This window comes from Oncorhynchus gorbuscha, linkage group LG04 (genome assembly GCF_021184085.1).
Source record: "Oncorhynchus gorbuscha isolate QuinsamMale2020 ecotype Even-year linkage group LG04, OgorEven_v1.0, whole genome shotgun sequence".
Classification (NCBI taxonomy): domain Eukaryota; kingdom Metazoa; phylum Chordata; class Actinopteri; order Salmoniformes; family Salmonidae; genus Oncorhynchus; species Oncorhynchus gorbuscha.
Window position 1 is genome coordinate 30919703 of NC_060176.1, and position 25763 is coordinate 30945465.

Sequence of the window (25763 nt, forward strand, 5' to 3'; positions counted from 1 at the left end):
CAGTTCACTTTATTTTTTATAAAATATTACACTGGATCTGTCACGCCTTGGTCATTGTATTTTGTGTTTTTGTTATATGTTTGGGTAGGCCAGGGTGTGACATGGGTTTATATGTTGTTTTTCGTATTGGGGTTTGTAGTATTTGGAATCGCGGCTGATTAGGGGTGTTGTATAGGCTTGGCTGCCTGAGGCGATTCTCAATCAGTCAGGTGATTCTCGTTGTCTCTGATTGGGAACTGTATTTAGGGAGCCATAGTTTCGCTTTGTATTTCGTGGGTGATTGTTCCTGTCTCTGTATTGTAGTCACCAGATAGGCTGTAATAAGTTTCACGTTCCGTTCTGTTGTTTTTGTATTTAGTTCAGTTATTTCATGTACCGCGATACTTTCATTAAAGTCATGAGTAACCTACACGCTGCATTTCGGTCTGACTCTCTTCATTCAACAGACGAACGCTGTTACAGGATCTTTCTTGAGTAAGTTCCTCCATTTCTTTTTGTTTTTCCTCTGACTTATTCTGTGCCTCTATAGTACAGTTTTTATTGCTATCTAATTGTACTGTTAGTCCTTTAATTCACTTTGTTAATATGGACTCTTTTGATCTAAATTGTTTTTGTTTTATAGATGAGTACTGAATTGCATGGTCTTCTAAAGGCAAATTTAAAGGTGTCCCAAACAATAAGCGGATCTGCTGAACCTATGTTATGTCTGAAAAGTTATAAATTATTCTGTCCTAGTTATAAACAAGTTATCATCCACTAGGCTTTGATTACATTTCCAACATCCATGTGGAAATTCTGTAAGAGTAATATATATGCCAATTATGTGATGATCCGACCGCATTCTGTCTACCAATCAACACTGTTTAAACTTTTCATACCAAAGAGAATGACATAAGAAAGTAATCAAGACGACTAGCTTGATTAAGCCTGACCAAGTATATCTCACAAGGTCAGGGTATTTAAGCAACCATATATCCACTAATTCCAATATATCCATGAAATTCATGACTTCCTTAAGTGCATGAGGGTGATTGTTTGTAGTGTGATTTCCATATTAAAATCCCCCACCATAATAACAGAGTCTAGCGTTTCTTGTAGAGTTGACAAATTCATATCCATCAGACAGTTATTGGGCTTCAATACCTCTTTTGCCATTTGGCCTGGACCCTTTGCTGCCGACACAGAGCCCCGTCGATCCATCATGACTGGTCTACCGACGTAACCGTCCGAGGGGGTTTCAACAGGCTCTCCCGTTGCAACGTCCCCCTGAGACCCATCTGCTTGCCTGCTAACCCAGGCCTGCTAGCTGTCTGAATCGCCGTGCCTTCAGCTCGCCTAGCTACTCACTGGACCCTATGATCACTCGGCTACACATGCCTCTCCCTCATGTCAATATGCCTATTGCTGTTTTAGTGATTTTTGTCTTATTTCATTGTAGAGCCTCCAGCCCTGCTCAATATGCCTTAGCTAGCTAGCCCTTTTGTTCCACCCCCCACACATGCGGTGACCTCACCTGGCTTAAATGGTGCCTCTAAGACAAAACCTCTCTCGTCATCACTCAATGCCTTGGCTAACCTCCACTGTACTCACATCCTACCATACCTGACATTATGCCTTGAATCTATATTTCCGCACCCAGAAATCTGCTCCTTTAACTCTCTGTTCCTAACGCACTAGACAACCCGTTCTTTTAGCCTTTAGCCGTACTCTTATCCAACTCCTCCTCTGTTCCTCTGGTGATGAAAGGTTATCCCAGGCCATGCAGCCCCCAGAATCACTCCCATTCCCCAGGCGCTGTCATTTGTTGACATCTGTAACCGTAAAAGCATTTGTTTCATGCATGTTAAAATTAGAAGCCTCCTCCCGAAGTTTGTTTTATTCACTGCTTTAGAACTCTCCGCCAACATGTCCTAGCCATGTCTGAATCCTGGCCGTCAATCTGACACAAATTATCAAGGAACCTACCAGGTACAACCTAAATCTGTATCCATGGATACCCTCTTAGATATCATCCTGACCAACTTGCCCTCTAAATACACCTCTGCTGTCTTCAACCAGGATCTCAGCGAACACAGCCTCATTGCCTGTGTGTGTAATGGGTCCGCAGTCAATCGACCACCGCTCATCACTGTCAAAGGCCTTTCTAATTGACCTGGCCCAGGTATTCTGGAAGGATATTGACTTCCTTCCATCAGTAGAGGATGTCTGGTTGCTCTTCAAAAGTGCTTTCCTCTCCATCTTAAATATGCATGCCCAATAAAAAAAATGTAGAACTAAGAACAGATATAGCCTTTGGTTCACCACAGAATTGACCGCCCTTAACCAGCACAAAAACATCCTGTGGTGTTCTGCATTAGCATCGAATAGCCCCCGCGATATGCAACTTTTCAGGGAAGTCAGAACCAATATATTCAGTCAGTTAGGAAAGCTAAAGCTAGCTTTTTCAAACAGATATATGCTTCCTGAGCACTAATTCCAAATGTTTTGGGACACTGTAGAGTCCATGGAGAATAACAGCACTTCCTTCCAGCTGCCCACTGCACTGAGGATAGGAAACACTGTCACCACCAATAAATATACAATAAGCAAACATTTCAATAAGCATTTTTCTACGGCTAGCATTCCCCCCCGTTTCTCCTTCAACCAAATCCAGACAGCGGATCAGCTGGGCTAGACAATCTGGAACCTCTCTTACTAAAATGATCTGCCAAAATTGTTGCAACCCCTATTATTAGCCTATTCAACCTCTCTTTCGTATTGTCTGAGGACCCCAAAGATTGGAAAGCTGCCAAGTTCATCCCTCTCTTCAAAGGGGGAAACACTCTAGACCTAAACTGTTACAGACCAATATCCATCCTGCCCTGCCTTTCAAAAATCTTCGAAAGCCAAATTAATAAACAGATCACCAACCATTTTGAATCCCACCATAACTCCACTATGCAATCTGGTTTCTGAGCTGGTCATGTGAGCACCTCAGCCACGCTCAAGGTCCTAAACAATATCATAACCGCCATCGACAAGAGACAGTACTGTGCAGACTTCTTCATCGACCTGGCCAAAGCTTTCAACTCTGTCAATCACTACATTCTTATCGGGAGACTTAAGACTGCCTCACCTGGTTCACCAGCTACTTCTCAGATAGAGTTCAGTGTGTCAAATCGGAGGGCCTGTTGTCCGCACCTCTGGCAGTCTCCATGGGGGGGTTTATTCTCGGGCCAACTCTTTTCTCTGTATATATCAATGATGCCGCGCTTGCTGCTGGTGATTCTCTGATCCACCTCTACATAGACAAAACCATTCTGTATACATCTAGCCCAACTTTGGACACTGTGCTAACAAACCTCCAAACAAGCTTCAGTGCCATACAACACTCCTTCCGTGGCCTCCAACTGCTCTTTAAATGTTTCTAAAACTAAGTGCATGCTCTTCAACCGATTGTTGCCCGCACCCTCCCGCCCGACTAGCATCACTACTCTGGATGGTTCTGACCTAGAATATGTGGACAACTACAAATACCTTGTTGTCTGGTTAGAGTGTAAACTCTCCATCCAGACTCAGATTAAGCATCTCCAATCCAAAATTAAATCTAGAATCAGCTTCATATTTTGCAACAAAGCCTCCTTCACTTATGCTGCCAGTTTTACAAGATACCCTCATAAAACTGACTATCCTATCAATCCTTGACTTCGGCGATGTCATTTTGAAAAATTGCCCCCAACACTCTACTCAGCAAACGGGATGTAGTCTATCACAGTGCCATCCATTTTGTCACCAAATCCCCATATACTACCCACCACGGCGACCTGTATGCTCTCGTTGGCTGGCCCTCACTACATATCTGTCGCCGAACCCATTGGCTCCAGGTCATCTATCTATAGGTACAAGGTCTTCAACGTTCTCATTAGCAGCATTGAGAATTTCCTTGTATATTATGCTCTCCCATCAGGGTACATTGGCTTTGCAGGATCATCCCTGCCAAGCAGGCTCAGAATCTTGAAGGGGCTGTGCTGCTCTAGAAGGTCTCTGACCACATTTTGTCTGCATACAGGCCGCTTACAGGAGGCACATAAAACAGATAAGGACTTCTCCTTAGTATCTGGGTCATTCAGGTGGGTGTGTAGGGTATAGGGCTGTGGACCGTTCCATCAATATAGGACCATAAATAAACAAATTAGATGTACATATAATTTATTTTTAAAACGCTGTTCCACCACGATAGGACAATAAATAAATAATATAAATCATTATAAAATGTATATCCCTCATCTGCACAACATTGAAAGCTTTCTCACAACCCCTGCTCACAGAAATACATTGGCTCTGGGATATGCAACCATTTCCTTTCTCACTCAACGCCACACTTTCCCAAACACCAATAAACACACGCCACTGTGTTTTTATCTCCACCATGTTGAATTCGTGCTTTTGTGTTCCAATGAGTTATATTTTAAAATAGATAGAAAAGCTATATTTTGCTGTTGTATTATTACAATCCATAACAGGGCTAGAATTGTGTGTTTCATTATTTGTCTCCTCTATGAGAATTTTGTCATTTTTAGAACAGCCATTGTGTAGTCGTTTTGTCTCTAAACAACTGGTAATCAATATAGAGTTTATCAACCACGGGTTTGCCTTTCAATCTATTTTCCTTGAAAATTGGATACAGAACTTCACTGCGTTCTGCAATTTCCTTCGGGAACTGGTCATTCATGCCTATTTTCTTGCCTATTTCTTTCTACCCAGGCTTTTAACAATTATTTTATCTTTAAAGAAAGCAAATTTGGCGACAATTGGGCGTTCATACCTCTGCCCTTTCTGTCCGAAGCAGGGTACACGTTTGAGTTGGATTTTGTTGATAGCTCCGCGTGGGATCTGAAGAGCTGTAAGGAGGTACTCTCTAACTACAGAACTCAGGAACTTCACATTTCTCTTGGATACTTGTAAGTACCATATTCTCTCTCATGGATCTAGTCTGCATGTCAAGTAAGGCATCTCTCAGAACGATGTTCTCCTTAAGTTAATTAACCTCGGTTCCAATCTTATTAACTGTCCCTTTTAGCTTGTTTGTGTCTTTCTCCAATGTCACAGCTTAATCAACACTCATCTCGAGGCTTGCCTTAAACCCCTTTATATCCTTACTGACTAGTTCAAGTATACCTAGTTTGTAAATTATTGATTTTAACAGATCGGTTTCGACCTGTACCATTCCCGGTGGTGAAAATATTAAATTGTCTGTGTCTGTAGAAGAGTTTTGAAATAAGTTCCCCTGTCTTACTCTCTGTCATGTTTGGGTGTTGCTTGTTTCTGTAATATTTGTCAATAAATGTCTCTAGTCTTATGATTTGTTTTGTGTTGTGATCCAGATTGAAGGTTATTACCCAACAGATTGTGTAGTGCTAATATTTCGTCTAACTTACCGATATTGAATATTACGTTTTCATCTTGAGGTGATCTATATAACTGTGTTCAGTCCGCCAAACACTTTTAGACTTTTACTCAAGTGGTATTTTACTGGATGATTTTCACTTTTACTTGTGTCATTTTCTATTAAGGTATCTTTACTTTTACTCAAGTATGACAATTTAGTATTTTTTCGACCACTGGATGTGGCTTCGGGTTATAGCATTTCTTTCACATGACCTATCAATTTAGACAAGTGTGTCTGGGTAAGCATTATCTAATATTTGTATCTGGCCACTTTCTGTTTTCCTTGTTGTAGGCTACTACTTTTACCACTTTTAGTCTTAATCTTTACTACACCTCTCACTGTTTAGCACATGACCTCAATGTGAATCCCTAAAGAGATGGTTGGGGCTGGCTTAAAAGGATGCGAGCAACGCTGAATGGGTGTAGTCAAAGGAGAGCTCTCCAGTAGGTACCACATATTCAAAGGCCATTTTCTCCAAAGTGAGTTTATCAACTTTTAAAGCAGACTTACCTTTACATTGTTCCTCAAAAATGCACTGTATGATATACCATTGTGTAGCTCTGTGTCTCTACTTGTATCCAATGTATAAAAAAAAAAAAAACTTTTTCTACATAAGACCGATTCGAGCCGGTCGGTCACATATACAGAACAGAAATTCCAATTGGCTATACTTAAACTCTTTAGCATTATCCTCAACTCTTCACCAATATTTGGAACCAAGGTCTGATCACTCCTATCCACAAAAGTGGAGACAAATTCGAACACAAAAACTACCATGGGATATGCATCAACAGCAACCTTGGGAAAATCATCTGCATTATAATTAGCAGCATAATTTTCTGAACAAATGTCAGACCACATATTCACCCTGCACGCCCTTATTGACAAACAAACAAACCATTTCAAAAACGCTTCAGACTGAATTTGGCATGAGGGTCTGCTATATAAATTTATGGAAAGTGGTGTTGGGGGGGGAAATATACAACATTATAAAATCCACGTACACAAACAACAAGTGTGCAGTTACAATTTGTTTAAAAAAAACACAGATTTCTTTCCTCAGGGCCGGGGATGAGACAGCATTACCTACATTTTCTGCACAGATTCTGTCAGACCTGGGCTCAGACAGTTAATCTCAGTAAGACAAAAATAATGGTGTTCCAAAAAATCCACATTCCACCTAAACAATATTGCGCTATTGCACAGAAAAACGATACATACCTCGGGACTAAACATCTGCACCACAGGTAACTTCCACAAAGCTGTGAATGATCTGAGAGGCAAGAAGGGCCTTCTACGCTATCAAAAGGAACATCCAATGTGAGCCTTCTTTGGCGTCAAAAGGAACATAACATTTGACATCCCAATAATGATCTGGCTTAAAATATTTGAAGCAGTTATAGAACCCATTGCCCTTTTATAGTAATTATACTAATTATTAATATTATTTATTGCCCATCATTATCATTATATCTTTTATTTTGTGAATTAAAACTTTTTTTATTTTGTAAAGTGAACTGACTTGAATATTCCAAAAATATGCAAATTGACTAGTGTGAGGTGAAGTTATTGACAATTGTGAGGAGAAAGATACAACGTTATTGTATTTGTTTGACGGGTAGGATGCCCACCATGCAGGTGCAGTTCCTGCAGTTCTCTGGCTCCACCCATAGCTCCTTGTCTCTGTAGACCACACCGTTGGCACTGCACGTCCTCTCACAGCGGCAGGACTCCAGCTGGGTCAGCCTGGACTCTGCGTAGTTCAGCTGGACACGCACAAATGCATGCACACACACACACACACACACACACAGAGATATATATAGATCATTTAAATATCGCAGCACTATAATCCAATTCAACCAGCAAGAGGACAAAAAATGCAAGAGCAACCGACTACACATAGAAATGGACATTGGTGTGTTTAGCCCCCAGTGTTTCAGAATTAAAACCATTATTATTTTCTGGTCACCCTACCTTTAACCTCTTCAACCTATGGGGGCGCTATGTCATTATTGGATAAAAAAAATGTGCCCGTTTTAAGAGCAATATTTTGTCACGAAAAGATGCTTGACTATGCATATAATTGGCAGCGTTGGAAAGAAAACACTCTGACATTTTCAAAACTGCAAAGATATTATCTGTGAGTGCCCCAGAACTGATGCTACAGGCGAAACCAAGATGAAACCTCAAACAGGAAATGAGCTGTTTTTTTGAAGCTCTGTTTTACTATCATTATGGCTGTGAATGTGCTGTGAACGAGCTTATGCTCTCTGCCGTTCGTCCAAGATGTCTGCAGCATTGTGACGTATTTGTAGGCATATCATTAGAAGATTGGCCATAAGAGACTACATTTGCCAGGTGTCCGCCCGGTGTCCTTTGCCTAAATTGGTGCGCAATTGTCAGTGGCACTCATTTTACCATGCGATACAGAAGGAGAAGCACACTTCCAGGAATGATATATCATGAAGAGATATGTGAAAAACACCTTGAGGATTGATTCTAAATAACGTTTACCATGTTTCAGTCGATATTATGGAGTTAATGTGGAAGAAAGTTTGGCGTTTGGATGAATGAATTTTCATTTTTTTTTGGTAGCCAAACATGACGCAGAAAACGGACCGATTTCTCCTGCACAAATAATCTTTCAGGAAAACTGAACATTTGCTATCTAACTGAGTCTCCTCATTGAAAACATCCGAAGTTCTTCAAAGGTAAATGATTTAATGAATGTTTTTGCTGGTTTTTGTGAAAATGTTGCCTGGTGATGCTAACGCTAAATGATAATGCTAATGCTAAATGCTAAATGCTAGTTTTGCTATGGTAGAGAAGCATATTTTTAAAAATCTGAGATGACAGTGTTATTAACAAAAGGCTAAGCATGAGAGCTAGCATTTTGATTTCATTTCATTTGCGATTTTCATGAATAGTTAACGTTGCGTTATGGTAATGGGCTTGAGGCTGTAGTCATGATCCCGGGTCCGGGTTGGCTCGACGCAAGAAGTTAATATACACTACCTTTAATTTTCAAAATTCTGGGATGTTTGGAATACCCAACTTCTGGGTTGCAGACATTGGGTCACTTAGCTGGGTTGTTTTCTTTAAAAAGGGCAAGGTTGGGTTGTTCATGCTGGGTTATTGAGATATGACCCAGTGGGTCAGATCACAAGATTGAAGGGGTGGGTGGGGCTTAGTAGGGGTGTGTCTTTCAGATTGCTATTTTTGGCCACCCGTGAGTGTAAATGTCATTCCAGTTCATCTGTTCTGTTGTATTATTAATTCATGCCAAGTTTGAATATTGACACTTTTCTAGCTTTAATAAGACTTACACATGTGTTTGAGTTCTTTGAGACTTTGCATATCCTAAATGCTACCATTTTGTTACATTATATAAATAGTAATGTTACTCATTTTAAATTAAAAGGAATAATTTGCAAAAATATTGAACTATACATTTTCAGTGTACAAACTTAACAGAAACATTTCCTCTCCGGGTGGCCAAAAATAACTGATAGCCACTTCCCTATTAGGTCATGCCTCCTGAAAATATCCTATGGAATACCTTAAAAAAGACAGCTGCTGCGTGAAACCATCATGAAAGTTAATAAAAATACAACTGACAGTTAAATTAACCCATTTTTGGGTAATCCAAACAACCCAATTCACACAAACCAACTGGCTAGGTCAAAATATCCCACTGTCATATATTTACCCAGTGCCAGTATTTTTTAGGGTGTACCCTCAGCATATACCTCACACACACACATACACAAACACAAACATACACACACTCACAAAGTGCTTAACTTCTTTGGGGTACCCCCCTTCTTCTCAAATTCCGCCTAAAAACATACCCTAACCTAACTGCCTGTAGCTCAGGCTCAGAAGCAAGAATATGCATTTTCTAGGTATAATTTCAAAGGAAACACTCTGAATTCCGTGGAAATGTGAATTGAATGTAGGAGTATATAACACAATAGATCTGGTAGAAGAAAATAAAAGGAAATAAACATGTGTTTTCTGTTTTTTTATTGTTGCTGTATCTTTCAAATTAACAAGAACAGCCAAGCATACAGATAGGATTCTGGGGATGATTTGAATGAAAAACATAAGATGGCAACAATAACTGAGCAAAGTTTTAGACAGAACTTCAAAAATGAGCGAGCTTACATTACATTGTGCATGAAGTCACCCAGGTGTCCCACACAAATGTACCCAAGTGGCCGAATTGGTACAGTGATACATTTTGAAGGAAATAACTATATACAAAATACATAAATGCTATTCTAACACCCCCCCCCCCAAATATATAATAATAATAATAATTAAATATAAACTAATAACAAGGGTAACTATTTAAACATTTTCTATTTACAATATTGTGAAGACCCTCAGTCCTCTACACAATATTGTGCTGCTGGTGCCATGGCCCATAGCAGTCTCTTTCTGCTGTAAAGCAGTGGCTTACTGAACAGGTGGTGCAGGGCATTTCCTGTGACAAAGGGCACAACGACTTCTCCCTACTGTGCCCTTTTTGCCATTAGGCACATTCATGCCTACAGAGACAAATCTGGGCAGGTGAACACCACTGGTTGGAGCAGAAGGGACAGAGGTAGAGGGGACAGAAGGTGCTGAGGCAACTCAGTATCTCTTTCTCTATCAATTTCCTTTATAATTTGGGTTAAATCTATATACTTAAACTTTGTTTGCCATAATTTAAATATATAAACTTGCTGAAAATGCTATGGACTATATACTGCTATGCGTAACACTCGTGGCTCCGTCAAGTAGGATTTGCAATGGCGAATGAACCTCTTTTACGCCAGAGTTTAAGACAAAGGCTGGTCTTCGAACGTATAACCATTACATATTGCCGTTTACCTCCACTCATTGGCTATCTTCCAAGCTAGATTTCAAGATGATCAGTGGTCATTGGGCCAAAATACAGTCAATCAACTATAGACCGGTCCTACCATTGGTGCTCAATGATGTCATTGATTGGTGTCTTCAAATCGGTTTGTTTCGGTCAATACGTCCCGGGAAAAGAACCATCAAGTATGGTTGTGTTAGTAACAACCAGAGGATTGCAATGAAACCAACCATGACTGGATAAATGTTTGTTGAGTGTGTGTAATTACCACGAATGCTTTGTCCAAAGTTGAATGAGACGGAAATCACGACGCAAGCGTTTTACAAATGTTTTGTGTCAGGCTATAAAAAATGGATGTTATCAAACAAAACAAACATTAACTGTGTAGTTAGGACACTTGGCATTGCCACCAGAGGAAGATCTTCAAATGTAAGCAATTTATTTGATTGTTATTTCTGACTTTAATGCTTGGTTGGAAAATAATACGTAATAATGATGTAAGATGCTATAACAAATTGTGTATTTAGAATGTTTAACGCTCTGCAGTTTCACTGGATGTTGGCCTGGTGGGACGTTAGCATCTCACCTACACCTATTCAAATTAATGATATATGTACATTCATCATTTTGCCAGTCTTAACTCAGTAACGCACACCCATCCATATTAACACGACTTGGTACACTAATCTCCTTGAAGTGGTACAATTATTTGTAATTGACTGCTATTACTTTTTCAGATTCCTAGTTGTCCTTTAGACATAATAATCTATTTTAAGGTGACTCTGAGTTATACAGTGCCTTGCAAAAGTATTCATCCCACTTGGTGGTTTTCCTATGTTGTTGCATTACAACCTGTAATTTAAATATATTTTTTATTTTGATTTCACATACACAAAATATTCTAAATTGGTGAAGTGAAAACGAAAAAAATAACTAATAAACTGAAAACTGGTGCGTGCATATGTATTCACCCCCTTTGCTATGAAGCCCCTAAATAAGATCTGGTGCAACCAATTACCTTCAAAAGTCACATAATTAGTTAAATATAGTCCACCTGTGTGCAATCTAAGTGTCACATGATCACTTTAAGCCGTATACTCCATAGAGCTGGGCTTTGCGGAAGTGTCCAGAGAAAAAGACATTGCTTAAAGAAAAAAATAAGCATACACATTTGGTGTTCGCCAAAAGGCATGTGGGAGACTCCCAAAACATATGGAAGAAGGTACTCTGGTCAGATGACCAAAATTGAGTTTAGGCCATCAAGGAAAACGCTATGTCTGGCGCAAAAACAACACCTCTCATCACCCCGAGAATACCATCCCCACAGTGAAGCATGGTGGTGGCAGCATCAAAGCATCCAGGTTGTAAGGCAACAAAATAGGAAAATAGTAAAAATGCCAAGGGGGATGAATACTTTTGCAAGCCACTGTATATTTGAAAAATTGTGATGTGGCCTGCACACTGTTGTAAACACAAAATTCAAATTGGTGGTGTACTTTTCTTGGCAAAATTATAATTTAACTGTCTAATCGTCATGTTCTACCAGTTACTGATGGTGTAATCTATCTGGTGGAGCCTACTGCCATAATAGACCTCCATGCAGTTGTAAGTACCCTTAATACTCCACTGATTGTTTGTAATGGATTAGAGTAGAACAACACAATTGTTCATTTTCATAACAGGAGGATGATGAAGACACCCTGTCAGCTGCCACAGAGAGGGAAGATACAGAGAGGCCTTTTGAGGTTTACACCTTAAAAATATAATCTATCATTTGATGATAATGTTGTACCTTAATAAAACTTAAACCCTGTTTTTCTCAAAAAATGCAGTGGATGATATACCATTTATTTAGCTCTGAGTCTCTATTTTTTTCCAGTTTAAAAACAGAATTTCAAATTTTGCTACATAAGACTGATTTGAGCCGTTCAGTCACATATACTAAATTCATTTTTAAACGGATGGGTTTATTGGTGTTAAAATGCACCAGTTATGCTATTTTGGACCCGTAGGCTGCTGATGTCATGCAGCCTGTCGTTTTTGTGTTTCTACTTTTTCACAATGACAAGTTGTACGTCGGAAGACAATAGATTCCTCATGATGTCACTAAGACAACTGTATATAGACATGTTGATAGAAGTAGTGTAAACCAGCCTTTTGTCTTGAAATCTTTGGTTGTACACTACCTGTCATGTTTTGTCATTTATTATCTTGTCTTGTCCCTGTGCTTCTCATTCTATTCGTTTCCCTCTGCTGGTCTTATTAGGTTCTTTCCCTCTTTCTATCCCTCTCTCTCCCCCTCCCTCTCTCACTCTCTCGCTCTCTCTTCTCTCTATCGTTCCGTTCCTGCTCCCAGCTGTTCCTATTCCCCTAATCAATCATTTAGTCTTCCCACACCTGTTCCCGATCCTTTCCCCTGATTAGAGTCCCTATTTCTTCCTTTGTGTTCCGTTCCTGTCCTGTCGGTTCCTTGTCTAGAATTCACCGTGCTGTGTTTGTGTATCGCCCTGTCGTGTCGTGTTTTCCTCAGATGCTGCGTGGTGAGCAGGTGTCTGAGTCTGTCTGGTTCAAGTGCCTTCCCGAGGCAACCTGCTGTTCACCTGCTGTTCAAGATCGAGTCTCCAGTTTGTCCTCGTCATTTCGAGTGAAAGTTGTGTTTTTTGTTTGTATTTACTTTACTGGATTAAAGACTCTGTTTTCGCCAAGTCGCTTTTGGGTCCTCTTTCACCCGCATGACACTACCGTAGTCACGGCTTAGCACATGGCCACACATGTGAATCCTTTAATATATTGGTGGGGCTAAGGTCGTGAACGATGATGGATGGGTGTAGACAAAGAAGAGCTCTCCAAAATATTCAAGGGTAATTTTCTAAAATGTTGGGTAACAAGTTTATGATATTTCAAAGCAGAATTACTTTCCCATTTGTTTCTCAACTGCAGTGAATGATATACTAGCTCTGAGTCTCTGCTTTTATCCAATGTAAAAAAAAACATATGAATGTCATCTGTTACTAGCACATTATTGATTACATGAACCTTGTTTCTTAGGCTGCATATGTTAATAATGTGGGCTATTTATGGCACTTTTCTGGGATGATTGTTTTTAATACTTTACTTGGAAGCTTATCAGAAGTAGACATGCTAATTTGTTTGAACTGATTGTGCAGGGTGAGCTGCACACCATGGACTTCCTACTAATACACACCTCTTCAGTGCTAACAGTATAGCTGTGGTTCATAGGCATATGATTATAGCATACAATAGCTCTAGGATCAACAGAGGCATTCAGGGCAGTTAAGGGGACAAAAATGAGGTTACTTACATTGTGTCTGCCAACACCCCTGGAATAATGTACATTTGCTGCAGCATTATGACAACTCAGTGATACAATGGTAGGGATTAATTGAACTGGTCTTGATGTCATTGTCTCAATGCAGTCTTGAAATGCGTGGATAGAGTCCTGGAACCAAGATGATTTCGATGGACTCTGTGAAAGTGATTCCAACAGAGCTACAGTAATCTTTTAGACAGGTGTATAATGCCAATAGCTTGCTGAATCTTTCACATCCACATCCCAACAATGGTATCGGACCTGAAATAATTGGCCGATTTTGGAAATCTTTCAGTGCTAGAATCAGTTCTTTAAAATCCATTTTCAGAAGTTCCTAGCTAGCACTCCTAATGTCGTATGACCCTACACGGACTACGGCAGCGTCAGTTCATGGCATCTGTCATAGAACGGTCAGAAGCAGCCAAGTAATGTCCTGTATTCGGATAGCACAGGGTGAGATCCGGCCAGTCTTTCACCTCAAGTGTTTTTGCAAACCCCTTGAGGACTTAAGGGAGGTGGGCCCGATGGATATCCTTCCTGTTTGGCCCTGTCCGGGGGTGTCCTCAGATGGGGCCACAGTGTCTCCTGACCCCTTCTGTCTCAGCCTCCAGTATTTATGCTGCAGTAGTTTATGTGTCGGGGGCTAGGGTCAGTTTGTTATATCTGGAGTACTTCTCCTGTCCTATTCGGTGTCCTGTGTGAATCTAAGTGTGCGTTCTCTAATTCTCTCCTTCTCTCTTTCTTTCTCTCTCTCGGAGGACCTGAGCCCTAGGACCATGCCCCAGGACTACCTGACATGATGACTCCTTGCTGACCCCAGTCCACCTGGCCATGCTGCTGCTCCAGTTTCAACTGCTGCTCCAGTTTCAATGACTATTTTGCCTTATTATTTTGCCTTATTATTATTCGACCATGCTGGTCATTTATGAACATTTGAACATCTTGGCCATGTTCTGTTATAATCTCCACCCGGCACAGCCAGAAGAGGACTGGCCACTCCACATTGCCTGGTTCCTCTCTAGGTTTCTTCCGAGGTTTTGGCCTTTCTAGGGAGTTTTTCCTAGCCACTGTGCTTCTACACCTGCATTGCTTGCTGTTTGGGGTTTTAGGCTGGGTTTCTGTACCATATCAGCTGATGTAGGAAGGGCTATATAAATAAATTGGATTTGATTTGATTTGACTTGAGCCGTCTGTAGTATCCATCATGGATGATGAATGGGCAGGAGCCTCAGACAGCCTCACGGTCAGATGAGGGTGGGAGCTCTGAGGATCTGAACACGAGGTAGAAGCCACCGGAGAGGGAGACAGAACAGAGGACTAAGGCGCAGGTACCTCTGGATCCAGGCCCGCAAAGCTGTTTCTGGTCTGTGTCTGGTCTGGACTTAACAACAGGAACATCCCCCAAGTCATCCAGAAGCATCCTACTAGCTCCATTCTTCAGGGAAGGGGGAGAACCCTTCAGGGAAGGATCCCTGCAGGGTACCGTCCAGACGATTGTGGAGAGCCGACACGGCGGCAACACTTCGACCAAGCCAGAGTGGCATCCGGATACTTGGGTAGAAGAGAAAGAAAAAGTAGGCGGGTGTGGATTCCCCAGTAACTTATGTAGGTTCACTACTTGTTTGCTAAGAGTAGCCACTTCGCTCCTGTAGTCCTCTGCAAGCAAACAGTTGCTACATTGAAAATCCGGGTGGTCGACACATGTTTCTTGAGGATCCAGGCTAGCTAGGCTAGCTAAACCAGCCGGGCCTCTGTGTCTCTCCTCTGTTTCGTCAACAACACACTCAGTGGTGAGAATGGTTTACGCCCCTTTTATTACCTCGTAACATCTATAGAGTAAGACGATGGGCCCATCCTCATTAGTGGGCCCCTACACATCTTGTGCACCAGGCTCCAGGCCACACTAATCCACTGAGGATGAGGTCATTAAGGCATGAGCTCTGATCAACCCGTCGATTGAAAGATGTTCCATGTTCTGACGAAACAGGGATTTGAGCCGTGAGCATTGGAGACAGGAGCTGTCCAAAAATGCAATATTTGAAACACAATTTCAAAATAATATGGTGATGCTTAAAGGCCAAGTTCAGTATTTTACAACTTTTACAACTTGATGTTAGATCGTTCCTCCATAGACTGAGGGGACTCCAGGGTGAGGAACTACCTTAAAATACGGCACCACTACAGGCTGGCTTCCCCAGCACCATAGCACCAGCATCATATGTGCACGATGGTATATCCCAATCATCTGTGTGCGTGCGTGAGTGCCTGCGTGAGTAGCATATATGCATGCGTTCATACTCTTGGAAAATACACTGCTCAAAAAACTAAAGGGAACACTAAAATAACACATCCTAGATCTGAATGAATGAAATATTCTCATTAAATACTTTTTTCTTTACATAGTTGAATGTGCTGACAATAAAATCACACAAAAATGATCAATGGAAATCAAATGTATCAACCCATGGAGGTCTGGATTTGGAGTAACACTCAAAATTAAAGTGGAAAACCACACTACAGGCTGATCCAACTTTGATGTAATGTCCTTAAAACAAGTCAAAATGAGGCTCAGTAGTGTGTGTGGCCTCCACGTGCCTGTATGACCTCCCTACAACGCCTGGGCATGCTCCTGACGAGGTGGTGGATCGTCTCCTGAGGGATCTCCTCCCAGACCTGGACTAAAGCATCCGCCAACTCCTGGACTGTCTGTGGTGCAACGTGGCGTTGGTGGATGGAGCGAGACATGATGTCCCAGATGTGTTCAATTGGATTCAGGTCTGGGGAACGGGCGGGCCAGTCCATAGCATCAATGCCTTCCTCTTGCAGGAACTGCTGACACACTCCAGCCACATGAGGTCTAGCATTGTCTTGCATTAGGAGGAACCCAGGGCCAACCGCACCAGCATATGGTCTCACAAGGGGTCTGAGGATCTCATCTCGGTACCTAATGGCAGTCAGGCTACCTCTGGCGAGCACACGGAGGGCTGTGCGGCCCCCCAAAGAAATGCCACCCCACACCATGACTGACCCACCGCCAAACCGGTCATGCTGGAGGATGTTGCAGGCAGCAGAACGTTTTCCACGGCGTCTCCAGACTCTGTCACGTCTGTCACATGTGCACAGTGTGAACCTGCTTTCATCTGTGAAGAGCACAGGGCGCCAGTGGAGAATTTGCCAAACTTGGTGTTCTCTGGCAAATGCCAAACGTCCTGCACGTTGTTGGGCTGTAAGCACAACCCCCACCTGTGGACATCGGGCCCTCATACCACCCTCATGGAGTCTGTTTCTGATCGTGTGAGCAGAGACATGCACATTTGTGGCCTGCTGGAGGTCATTTTGCAGGGCTCTGGCAGTGCTCCTCCTTGCAAAAATGTGGAGGTAGCGGTCCTGCTGCTGGGTTGTTGCCCTCCTACGGCCTCCTCCACGTCTCCTGATGTACTGGCCTGTCTCCTGGTAGCGCCTCCGTGCTCTGGACACTACGCTGACAGACACAGCAAACCTTCTTGCCACAGCTCGCATTGATGTGCCATCCTGCACTACCTGAACCACTTGTGTGGGTTGTAGACTCCGTCTCATGCTACCACTAGAGTGAAAGCACCGCCAGCATTCAAAAGTGACCAAAACATCAGCCAGAAAGCATAGGAACTGAGAAGTGGGGGTGTCTTGCTAATTGCCTATAATTTTCACCTGTTTTCTATTCCATCTGCAAAACAGCATGTGAAATTTATTGTCAGTCAGTGTTGCTTCCTAAGTGGACAGTTTGATTTCACAGAAGTGTGATTGACTTGGAGTTACATTGTGTTGTTTAAGTGTTCCCTTTATTTTTTGAGCAGTGTATATTGAAGACATAAGAGCATAGACTGCACTTGCAGTATACTCTATGCAAGATATGACATGCTACAAGATTGTCATAAAGTGTGTGTGACACATGGTCATCCATTTCTGCAACCTCTTCTAACACACACACACACACACACACACACACACACACACACACACACACACACACACACACACACACACACACACACACACACACACACACACACACACACACACACACACACAGCCACTGCTAATTCATGCATGGAACTTCTATTCTCAGCTCACTCTCCATGACACTTTATAATATACAGCCAGCCGGGAACCAAGAGGTTAGCAATTATTCATCCGCCACCTTCATCACCCTCTTCCCTTCCACCCCTCTATCCCTCCCTCCCTCGTTTACAGACACACGGGGAGGAAAGTGCCATTTCTACCGGCTGCGTTGCTGTATAAGCAGAGGAGTCAGACAGGCTGTACCCCAAATGCCAACCTATTCCCCATATAGTGCACTACTTTTGACCAGAACCATATGGGATCTAATCAAAATAGGGAACAGGGTGCCAATAGGCATTTTGACAAAATGAGAGCTTCGAGTCCATTAAAATGAAGGAGACGGTTATTTACAGTGGGATGACACCAAGCCCAGGGCTGGCTGGTGGGCTGTCCTTGCTTCACACACACACACACACACACACACACACACACACACACACACACACACACACACACACACACACACACACACACACACACACACACACACACACACACACACACACACACACACACACACACACGGTTGGGGGTCTTGCTGAGAGGAACATAATGTTCAGCACCTGTTAGTGTCCCGCAGGGCCGAGATGGCTGCCATTTAATGACACCACTGTGACCTCCGATCATACTTACCCTGTGTGTGTGTGTGTGTGTGTGTGTGTGTGTGTGTGTGTGTGTGTGTGTGTGTGTGTGTGTGTGTGTGTGTGTGTGTGTGTGTGTGTGTGTGTGTCTGTTGTATGACCTCTGGAGGAGGAAGAGAGGGCTTTGATACGAGGTGTATGTGTTCATGTCCTCTGACTAAGGTCTCTCAGGTACAATGTTGGGACATAAAGCATCACACCACATCACTTATAAGGTCGCTTGTTTGAGGTCAAAATGCTATTTTTTTGAGAGTGACTGGTCACTCTCACCTTTAGGGTCATCTTGGCCAGCAGCTCCTGAAGGTCCATGATGCCTTGCACCAGGCTCAGGAAATCACTGCATGTCGGACAGCCTCAACAGGAGAAAAGGAGGGACAAAGAAAGACAGGAGTAGGAGAGGGGATAAAAGAGTAAAGGACAAGAGAAAAGGAAGGAGGTAGAGAGGAGGCAAAATAAGAGAAAAAGAGAAGAAATACATTTATACACATTTTACCAAAACAATGTTGCTCAAAATATAATTATATTTTATGACGATTACCAAAGCTAGAGAAAATTGAGTGTTTGAACTCATTGGAAGTCTGGTTTTAATCTCCTTGCACTTCCTATATTGCCACATGGCTTTGTTTTTAGAGGATTGTAGGTAATTACACATTACACAATGTTGTATGCATGTTTGAAGAAAGAAAAATATACTTCTATATTAATATGAAAACGCTTGTTGTCCTGCAGCTAATAGTGCTGTATTGGCTTCTCGGCTGCGGCGCGAGTGCTGGTTCACATGAGTATCGATGAGTGTAGTGACAGACTATGATTACATGCTTTATTGATCAGCAACAGAGACAGTAGCATCGCCACAAATGCACAACACAAGCCCTGCATCTGCATTTGTTTGGCAATAAACAGGAGAGAGAGAGAGAGAGAGAGAGAGAGAGAGAAGGGAAAAAGTGTGGGTGAGAGAGAAAGAAAGAAAGAAAGAGAGAGAGAGAGAGAGAGAGAGAGAGAGAGGGAAAAAGTGTGGGTGTGCGTGTGAAAGAAAGAAAGAAAGAGACAGAGAGAGAGAGAGAGAGAGAGAGAAGGGAAAAAGTGTGGGTGTGCGTGTGAAAGAAAGAAAGAAAGAGACAGAAAGAGGGAATGAGTGAGAGAAAGAGGGAGAGCGAGAACAGAGATGGAGTTCGACTGGCTTATTCAGTGATGAGGGATTAGTAAGAGTAACAGGAGTATACCTAATGAGACATTTCAGGATGCCATATCCACTGTCTCTCAGTACCTCTTCACTTTTCATACAAAATGAAGAAGAGTACGGGAACAAGGACCAAGGAACATGTTGGAATAACCCGTCCTATGTCCTCAACAACAAGCTAAACATACCTAGCCTGTAATCATAAAGTACATCAGAGTAAGAGTGCTGATCTAAGATCAGGTCTCCCCTGTCAATGCAATATTGTATGCCAATTGCAATTGGATGTCATTACTATCTAAAAGGCTAAACTGATCCTAGAGTAGCACTCTTACTTTTATAAATACAGGTAATAACAGTTACTCTACTTACTGCGATTGAGGTTGGGACATTGTGTGATGTAGCCGTTTGGAGCAAAAATGAATTTGACGTCCTGAATGGTACCCTGTGGGGAAGATGAGAAAGAAAAGGAAAGAGAAAGAGGGGGGAGAGAGAGAGAGATTTGATTTGATTTGGATCTCTTTGCGATTGAGGTTGGGACATTGTGTGATGTAGCTGTTTGGAGCAAAAATGTATTTGACATCCTGAATGGTACCCTGTGGGGAAGATGAGAAAGAAAAGGAAAGAGAAAGAGGGGGGAGAGAGAGATATTTGATTTGGATCTCTCTTAGTCCCCATTTGGACTAATCTTCCAAGAGTCCTTAAACATTAAAATACAATTTATAATACGAACACATCTTCACATATAACACACTATTACAAACATACTAACATAATGACCCAATAAATAATCAATCTAAAAAAGATTGATTCTTCATCTACTATAGTCCCACAACATTTCTATGTATTATATTTAAATAGTTTTAAAATAATGTTTACATTTATATATTGAAAGGTTTCTGGTTTGCTCAGTTAATTTATTCAATTTCTTTATTGCTCTAAATCGAAGTGTTCTTTTGCCTGGACAATCTACTAGTATTTACGGAATGTCTGTCTCTTACCAACTGAATACAGTTGTGAATAGAACTTGGCTGTTTTAAATTATGTATATTATGAAATAAAATAAGCATGTTTTTTTCAATTATCTTGTCGATTGATGACCAGCCAAGAACATTGCGCATGACTGCAACAGAAGAACCATATCTCCACCTTAAAACAATCCTTGCTGCTTTGTTCTGTGCATTCTGCAGCCTCCTAACTTCAGTTGATGATGCATTTCCCCAGACCACATAACAGTAGTAGTTCATCTGACTCTCAATTAATGCTTGTGTTATTTGCTTAAGATTTTTTCCAGATAAATATTTACCTATCCTTCTGATTACAAATGCTGTTTGATTTTTTTTTAAATTACAGATTAGGGTTGCAGGCTAGCCTAGTGAGTGGTTAGAGCATTGTACTAGTAACCAGAAGGTTGCAAGTTCAAACCCCCAAGCTGGCAAGGTACAAATCTGTCATTCTGCTCTTGAACAGGCACTGTTCCTAGGAAATCATTGAAAATAAGAATTGTTCTTAACTGACTTGTCTTGTTAAATAAAGGTAAAAAAATTGAGGTGACCACAATAAGCAGTTGTCTAGCTGCACTCCCAATAGTTTGGTACTCCTCCCATACTGTTTTGGCCTTTCCCTAGTGGAACAGACTAACATAACTTTGGTTTTCTTGGTGTTTAAAACACGAGCAAAAAAGAAAAGAGAAAAATATCAACATTGAAGGGCTGATAATGACCAAAAAAGCAACTGTCACCTAGTGGTGACAGTGGCTCAGTGCATGGAAGCCATCAGTGGAGTGTCAATCACTCTCATGAGGGGGATTTATGTGTGCGTGCTAATTAGATATTTTTTAGATTGGTTTGGTTTCGGTTCGAATATTAAAAAAGTATCACATTTTCACGTTTAAATGCTGTAACACAGAATAAAACAATTAACCTCTTAAGCCTAGCCCTGTTTACTGCCCCTAATGGAGGAATTGGGTACCCATATAAAACAGGATACATTTTTGTCAAAAGTTGCTAATATATGCATTTTAAAAATATTATCGAATAGAAAACACTCTAAAGCTTCTAAAACCGTTTAAATTTTGTCTCTATGTAAAGCAGAAGTCTCAGGGCATGCATTCTCCCAAAATCTCTCTTGTCATGGAAAAAGTTGGCCCAACTTTGACATCATCTTAAACACCTTCCCAAACAACTACCACTCTGGGAACAGTTCCTACGTGTTCAGCGCGAAGCCTGCTTTCAATGGGGCTTCTCATTGTGTGAATCGCGCGCTCACGAGACGTTGAGCGTGCCGAAAGGTCTTGGTCACGCAAAAAAAAGTGTACGTTTATGCGCGCTCTGCTCCCGCTCTCTCTTTTCTTCAGGATCAATTAAAAGACGTGTGTGTTTCATTTCGTCTTCACAATTGCTGTACACCTTTATAACATGTTAAAGCTTAATTATGAACATAGTTTGACAAGTTTACTCGACATATAATATATAATTTCGACGTTTTGGTGCGCATCCACTTGAATTTTGCCTACATTTCGACCGAAAAGTGGCTATTTTGAGAACCGAAAGACGCAGACTTGAAAACTAAACGCTGTTTTGGTAAGTATAATCCCTTCCAGGTCTTTTGATGGAAGAACAGCAAAGGTAAGGGAATATTTATGTGTTAATTTTGGGTTTCTGTCGACTCCAAGATAGAGGAGGCATAATGATACATTTGGAGCGCCGACAACTAGTATAGCCTAGTAAACGCAAACTGTAACGTTAAAAATAAATGTAACACAGCGATTGCATTTAGAAGAAGTGTATCTTCCTATACATATTAAAACATGCATATTTAGTCAAAGTTTATGATGTGTATTCCTTGTTAGCTGACGTTATCTGCCGGAGCTATTTCATTTCTCCTGACATTTTAGTAACATTTTTTGAACGATGCGTCATTGTAAACAGAGATTTATGGATATATATTGCAGATTATTGAAAAAAATGAATATACTGTGTAACATGTTATATTACTGTCATCTGATGAAGATTTCAAAAGGTTAGTGAAATGATTTTTTAAAAATCCTGCGCTTGTTGATTGCATATTTTTTCCTACTTGGCTATGCTAATGAGCTATGTCTGCGGTGGTGGGTTGACATAAATATGTGCTATGTTTTCGCCGTAAAACATTTTAGAAATCTGACTTGTTGCCTGGATTCACAACTAGTGTAGCTTTAGTTCAATACCCTGCATGTGTATTTTAATGAACGTTTGAGTTTTAACTAATACTATTAGCATTTAGCGTAGCGTATTTGCATTTCCAGTGCTCTAGATGGGACGCCTGCGTGCCAGGTAGAAGCAAGAGGTTAATAAAAATGCCATGATGATAGTGACTGTCCATTATTGTTTATCACTTATTAACCGTTATTTATTCACATTACTTGAATAAAATGTTTGTTTTTTTTTCATTACTTTATTATTTAGTTCCAATTCAGCATCTCATGTCTATAGAGCTGCTGCCTATGCTGTGAGACAAAATCACTATTTTAGTAGTTCTTCAAAGTAAATAAGGAATACTTTTATGACTGCTGAATATCAATTATAAATCATTTAGATCATGTATTTTCAGGCTCTTGAAGCAACTAGTTTCTATCCCTAGCAAATGCACGTTCTCTCTTCTCTACTCCCTAGTGTACACAGGCAGTCAGTGGTTGTGCAATGGTTTTGGCCATTGTAGTTAATTACCACATTTTTGGCACTAAACTATGTAGAATATTGGCCTGTTGGAAACTACAACTCCCTACCACATAACACAGTCCAAGCTTGATTTGATGTATCTCTACAGACACTGCACATTGAGGTCACAGAAGAAGAAATAAAAAATCAAATAATTGAACCAACGTTGATCAATTATTTGCCTGGTATCCCCCCTACGGGATGTTTGAGCTAATGTAGACTAATGTGAATAGCCTCTGAAGGATCGGACCTTTAATTCCAATTTCGCCTAAAATGACATACCCAAATCTACCTGCATGTAGCTCAGGACCTGAAGCAAGGATATGTTCTTGAAAGCATTTGAAAGGAAACACTTTGAAGTTTGTGGAAATGTGAAATTAATGCAGGAGAATGTAACACATTAGATCTGATGAAAGATAATACAAAGAATATTTGAAATGCAAGAGAAAGGTCACAATGTATTATTCCAGGTTAGGCACAATTTAGATTTTGGCCGCTAGATGGCAGCAGTGTGTGTTCTAAATTGTAGACTGATTCAATGAACCATTTCATTTCTGTTCAAAATGTATCAAGCCTGCCCAAGTACATTTTCAAATTCATAAGGGACAAGGCTGTGGGTAAACTGGTGAAAGGAGTCAGGCGCAGGAGAGCTGAGATGCGTGGACAAGGTATTTAATTCAAGAAAACACCAGTATAAACACAATACTAAGATGCTGGAAAAATACCGGAACCACGAAATAAACGGGTGTAAATAACAAAACCGGGCAACAATATACCAGCCGTCAGATACAACAAAAATGCACACAAACATGGGGGAAACCAGAGGGTTAAATAATGAACATGTAATGAGGGAATTGAAACCAGGTGTGTAAAAAACAAAGACAAAACAAATGGAAAATGAAAAGTGGATCGGTGATGGCTAGAAGGCCGGTGACATCGACCGCCGAATGCCGCTCGAACAAGAAGAGGGACCAATTCCGGCAGAAGTCGTGCCAATAACTGTGCACTCTCCTCAAACAATAGCATGGTATTATTTCACTGTAATAGATAATGTAAATTTGACAGTGGAGTTAGATTAACAAGAATTTAAGCTTTCAGCAAATATCAGACATGTCTATGTCCTGGGAAATATTTTTGTTACTTACAACCTCATGCTAAAAAAACAAAAATAACCCACATTTTGGTTAATTGCTCAGAAGTAGTTTGTGCATTTGCATGGTGTGCATGGTGGTTCGTGTATGTGTGTGTCTGTCGCTGTGATGGTCCAACGTGATCTCAGAGCAGTTCGTATTATTCTGTATGTAAATCCGTGACACATTTATACTGAACATAAATATAAACGCAACATGCAACAATTTCAATGATTTTCCTGGGTTACAGGTCATATAAGGAAATCAGTCAATTTAAATTAATTAATTAGGCCCTGATCTATGGATTTCACATGACTGGGCAGGTGCACAGCCATGGGTTGGTCTGGGAGGGCATAGGCCCACTCACTTGGGAGCAAGGCCCACCCACTGGGGAGCCAGGGCCAGTCTAACAGAATGAGTTATTCCCCACAAAAGGGCTCAATTAAAGACAGAAATACTCCTCAATTTCATCAACTGTCCTGGTGGCTGGTCTCAGACAATCCCGTACGTGAAGAAGCCAGATGTGGAGGTCCTGGGCTGACGTGGTTACATGTGTTCTGCGGTTGTGAAGAAGGTTGGATGTACCGCCAAATTCTCTACAACGACGTTGGAGGTGGCTTATGGTAGAGAAATTAACATTAAATTATTTTGCAACAGCTCTGGTGGACCTTCCTGCAGTCAGCATGACAATTGTATGCTCTCTCAAAACTTCTGTGGCATTGTGTTGTGTGACAAAACTGCTAATTTTAGAGTGGCCCTATATTGTCCTCGGCACAAGGTGCACCTTTTTAATGATCATGCTATTTAATCAGCTTCTTAAAATGCCACACCTGTCAGGTGGATGAATTATATTGGCAAAAGATAAAGGCTCACTAATAGGGATGTAAGCAAATTTGTGCACAAAACCATAGAGAAATTAGGTTTTTGTGTGTCTGGAAAATTTCTGGGCTCGTTTCAGCTCATGAAACATGGGACCAACACATTACATGTTGCGTTCATATTTTAGTTCAGTATAGTATGATACATGAATGTTACGTTCCGTATGGTATGTATTAATTTGTGGATGTCCATCATCCTTAATAGTATGACATTTAAACATGTAGAATTTGTATGATATGTTATGAATTGCAATTCGTGAAATATGTTACAGATTCCAATTCGTACATTAAGTTACGAATTCCAATTTGTTGTGGCTAAGGTTAGCTAGGTGGGTAGTTGGCTAATGCTAACGTCAGCTAGCTCTATGGGTTAGGGGTTAAGATTAGGGTTACAGTTAAGATTTAGGTTAAAAGGTTAGGGGTAGGGGAAGGGTTAGCTAACATGCTAAGTAGCTGCAAAGTTGTTAATTAGCTTAACTTCTTAAGGTATAGGGGGCAGCATTTTCACTTTT

At 41.1% G+C, this 25763-nt stretch overlaps 1 protein-coding gene across 1 annotated transcript in view; it reads right to left on the bottom strand.

The window, feature by feature from the left end:
* Positions 1-25763, bottom strand: part of LOC124032968 (protein kinase C-binding protein NELL1-like) — a 434369-nt gene that overhangs the window by 268065 nt on the left and 140541 nt on the right. The window contains exons 6-8 of the mRNA XM_046344912.1: positions 19918-19990; positions 18639-18721; positions 7060-7194 (exon numbers count right to left, since the gene is read on the bottom strand). Of these exons, the coding sequence (XP_046200868.1) occupies positions 7060-7194; positions 18639-18721; positions 19918-19990 (291 nt within the window). The remainder of the gene's footprint in view (positions 1-7059; positions 7195-18638; positions 18722-19917; positions 19991-25763) is intronic.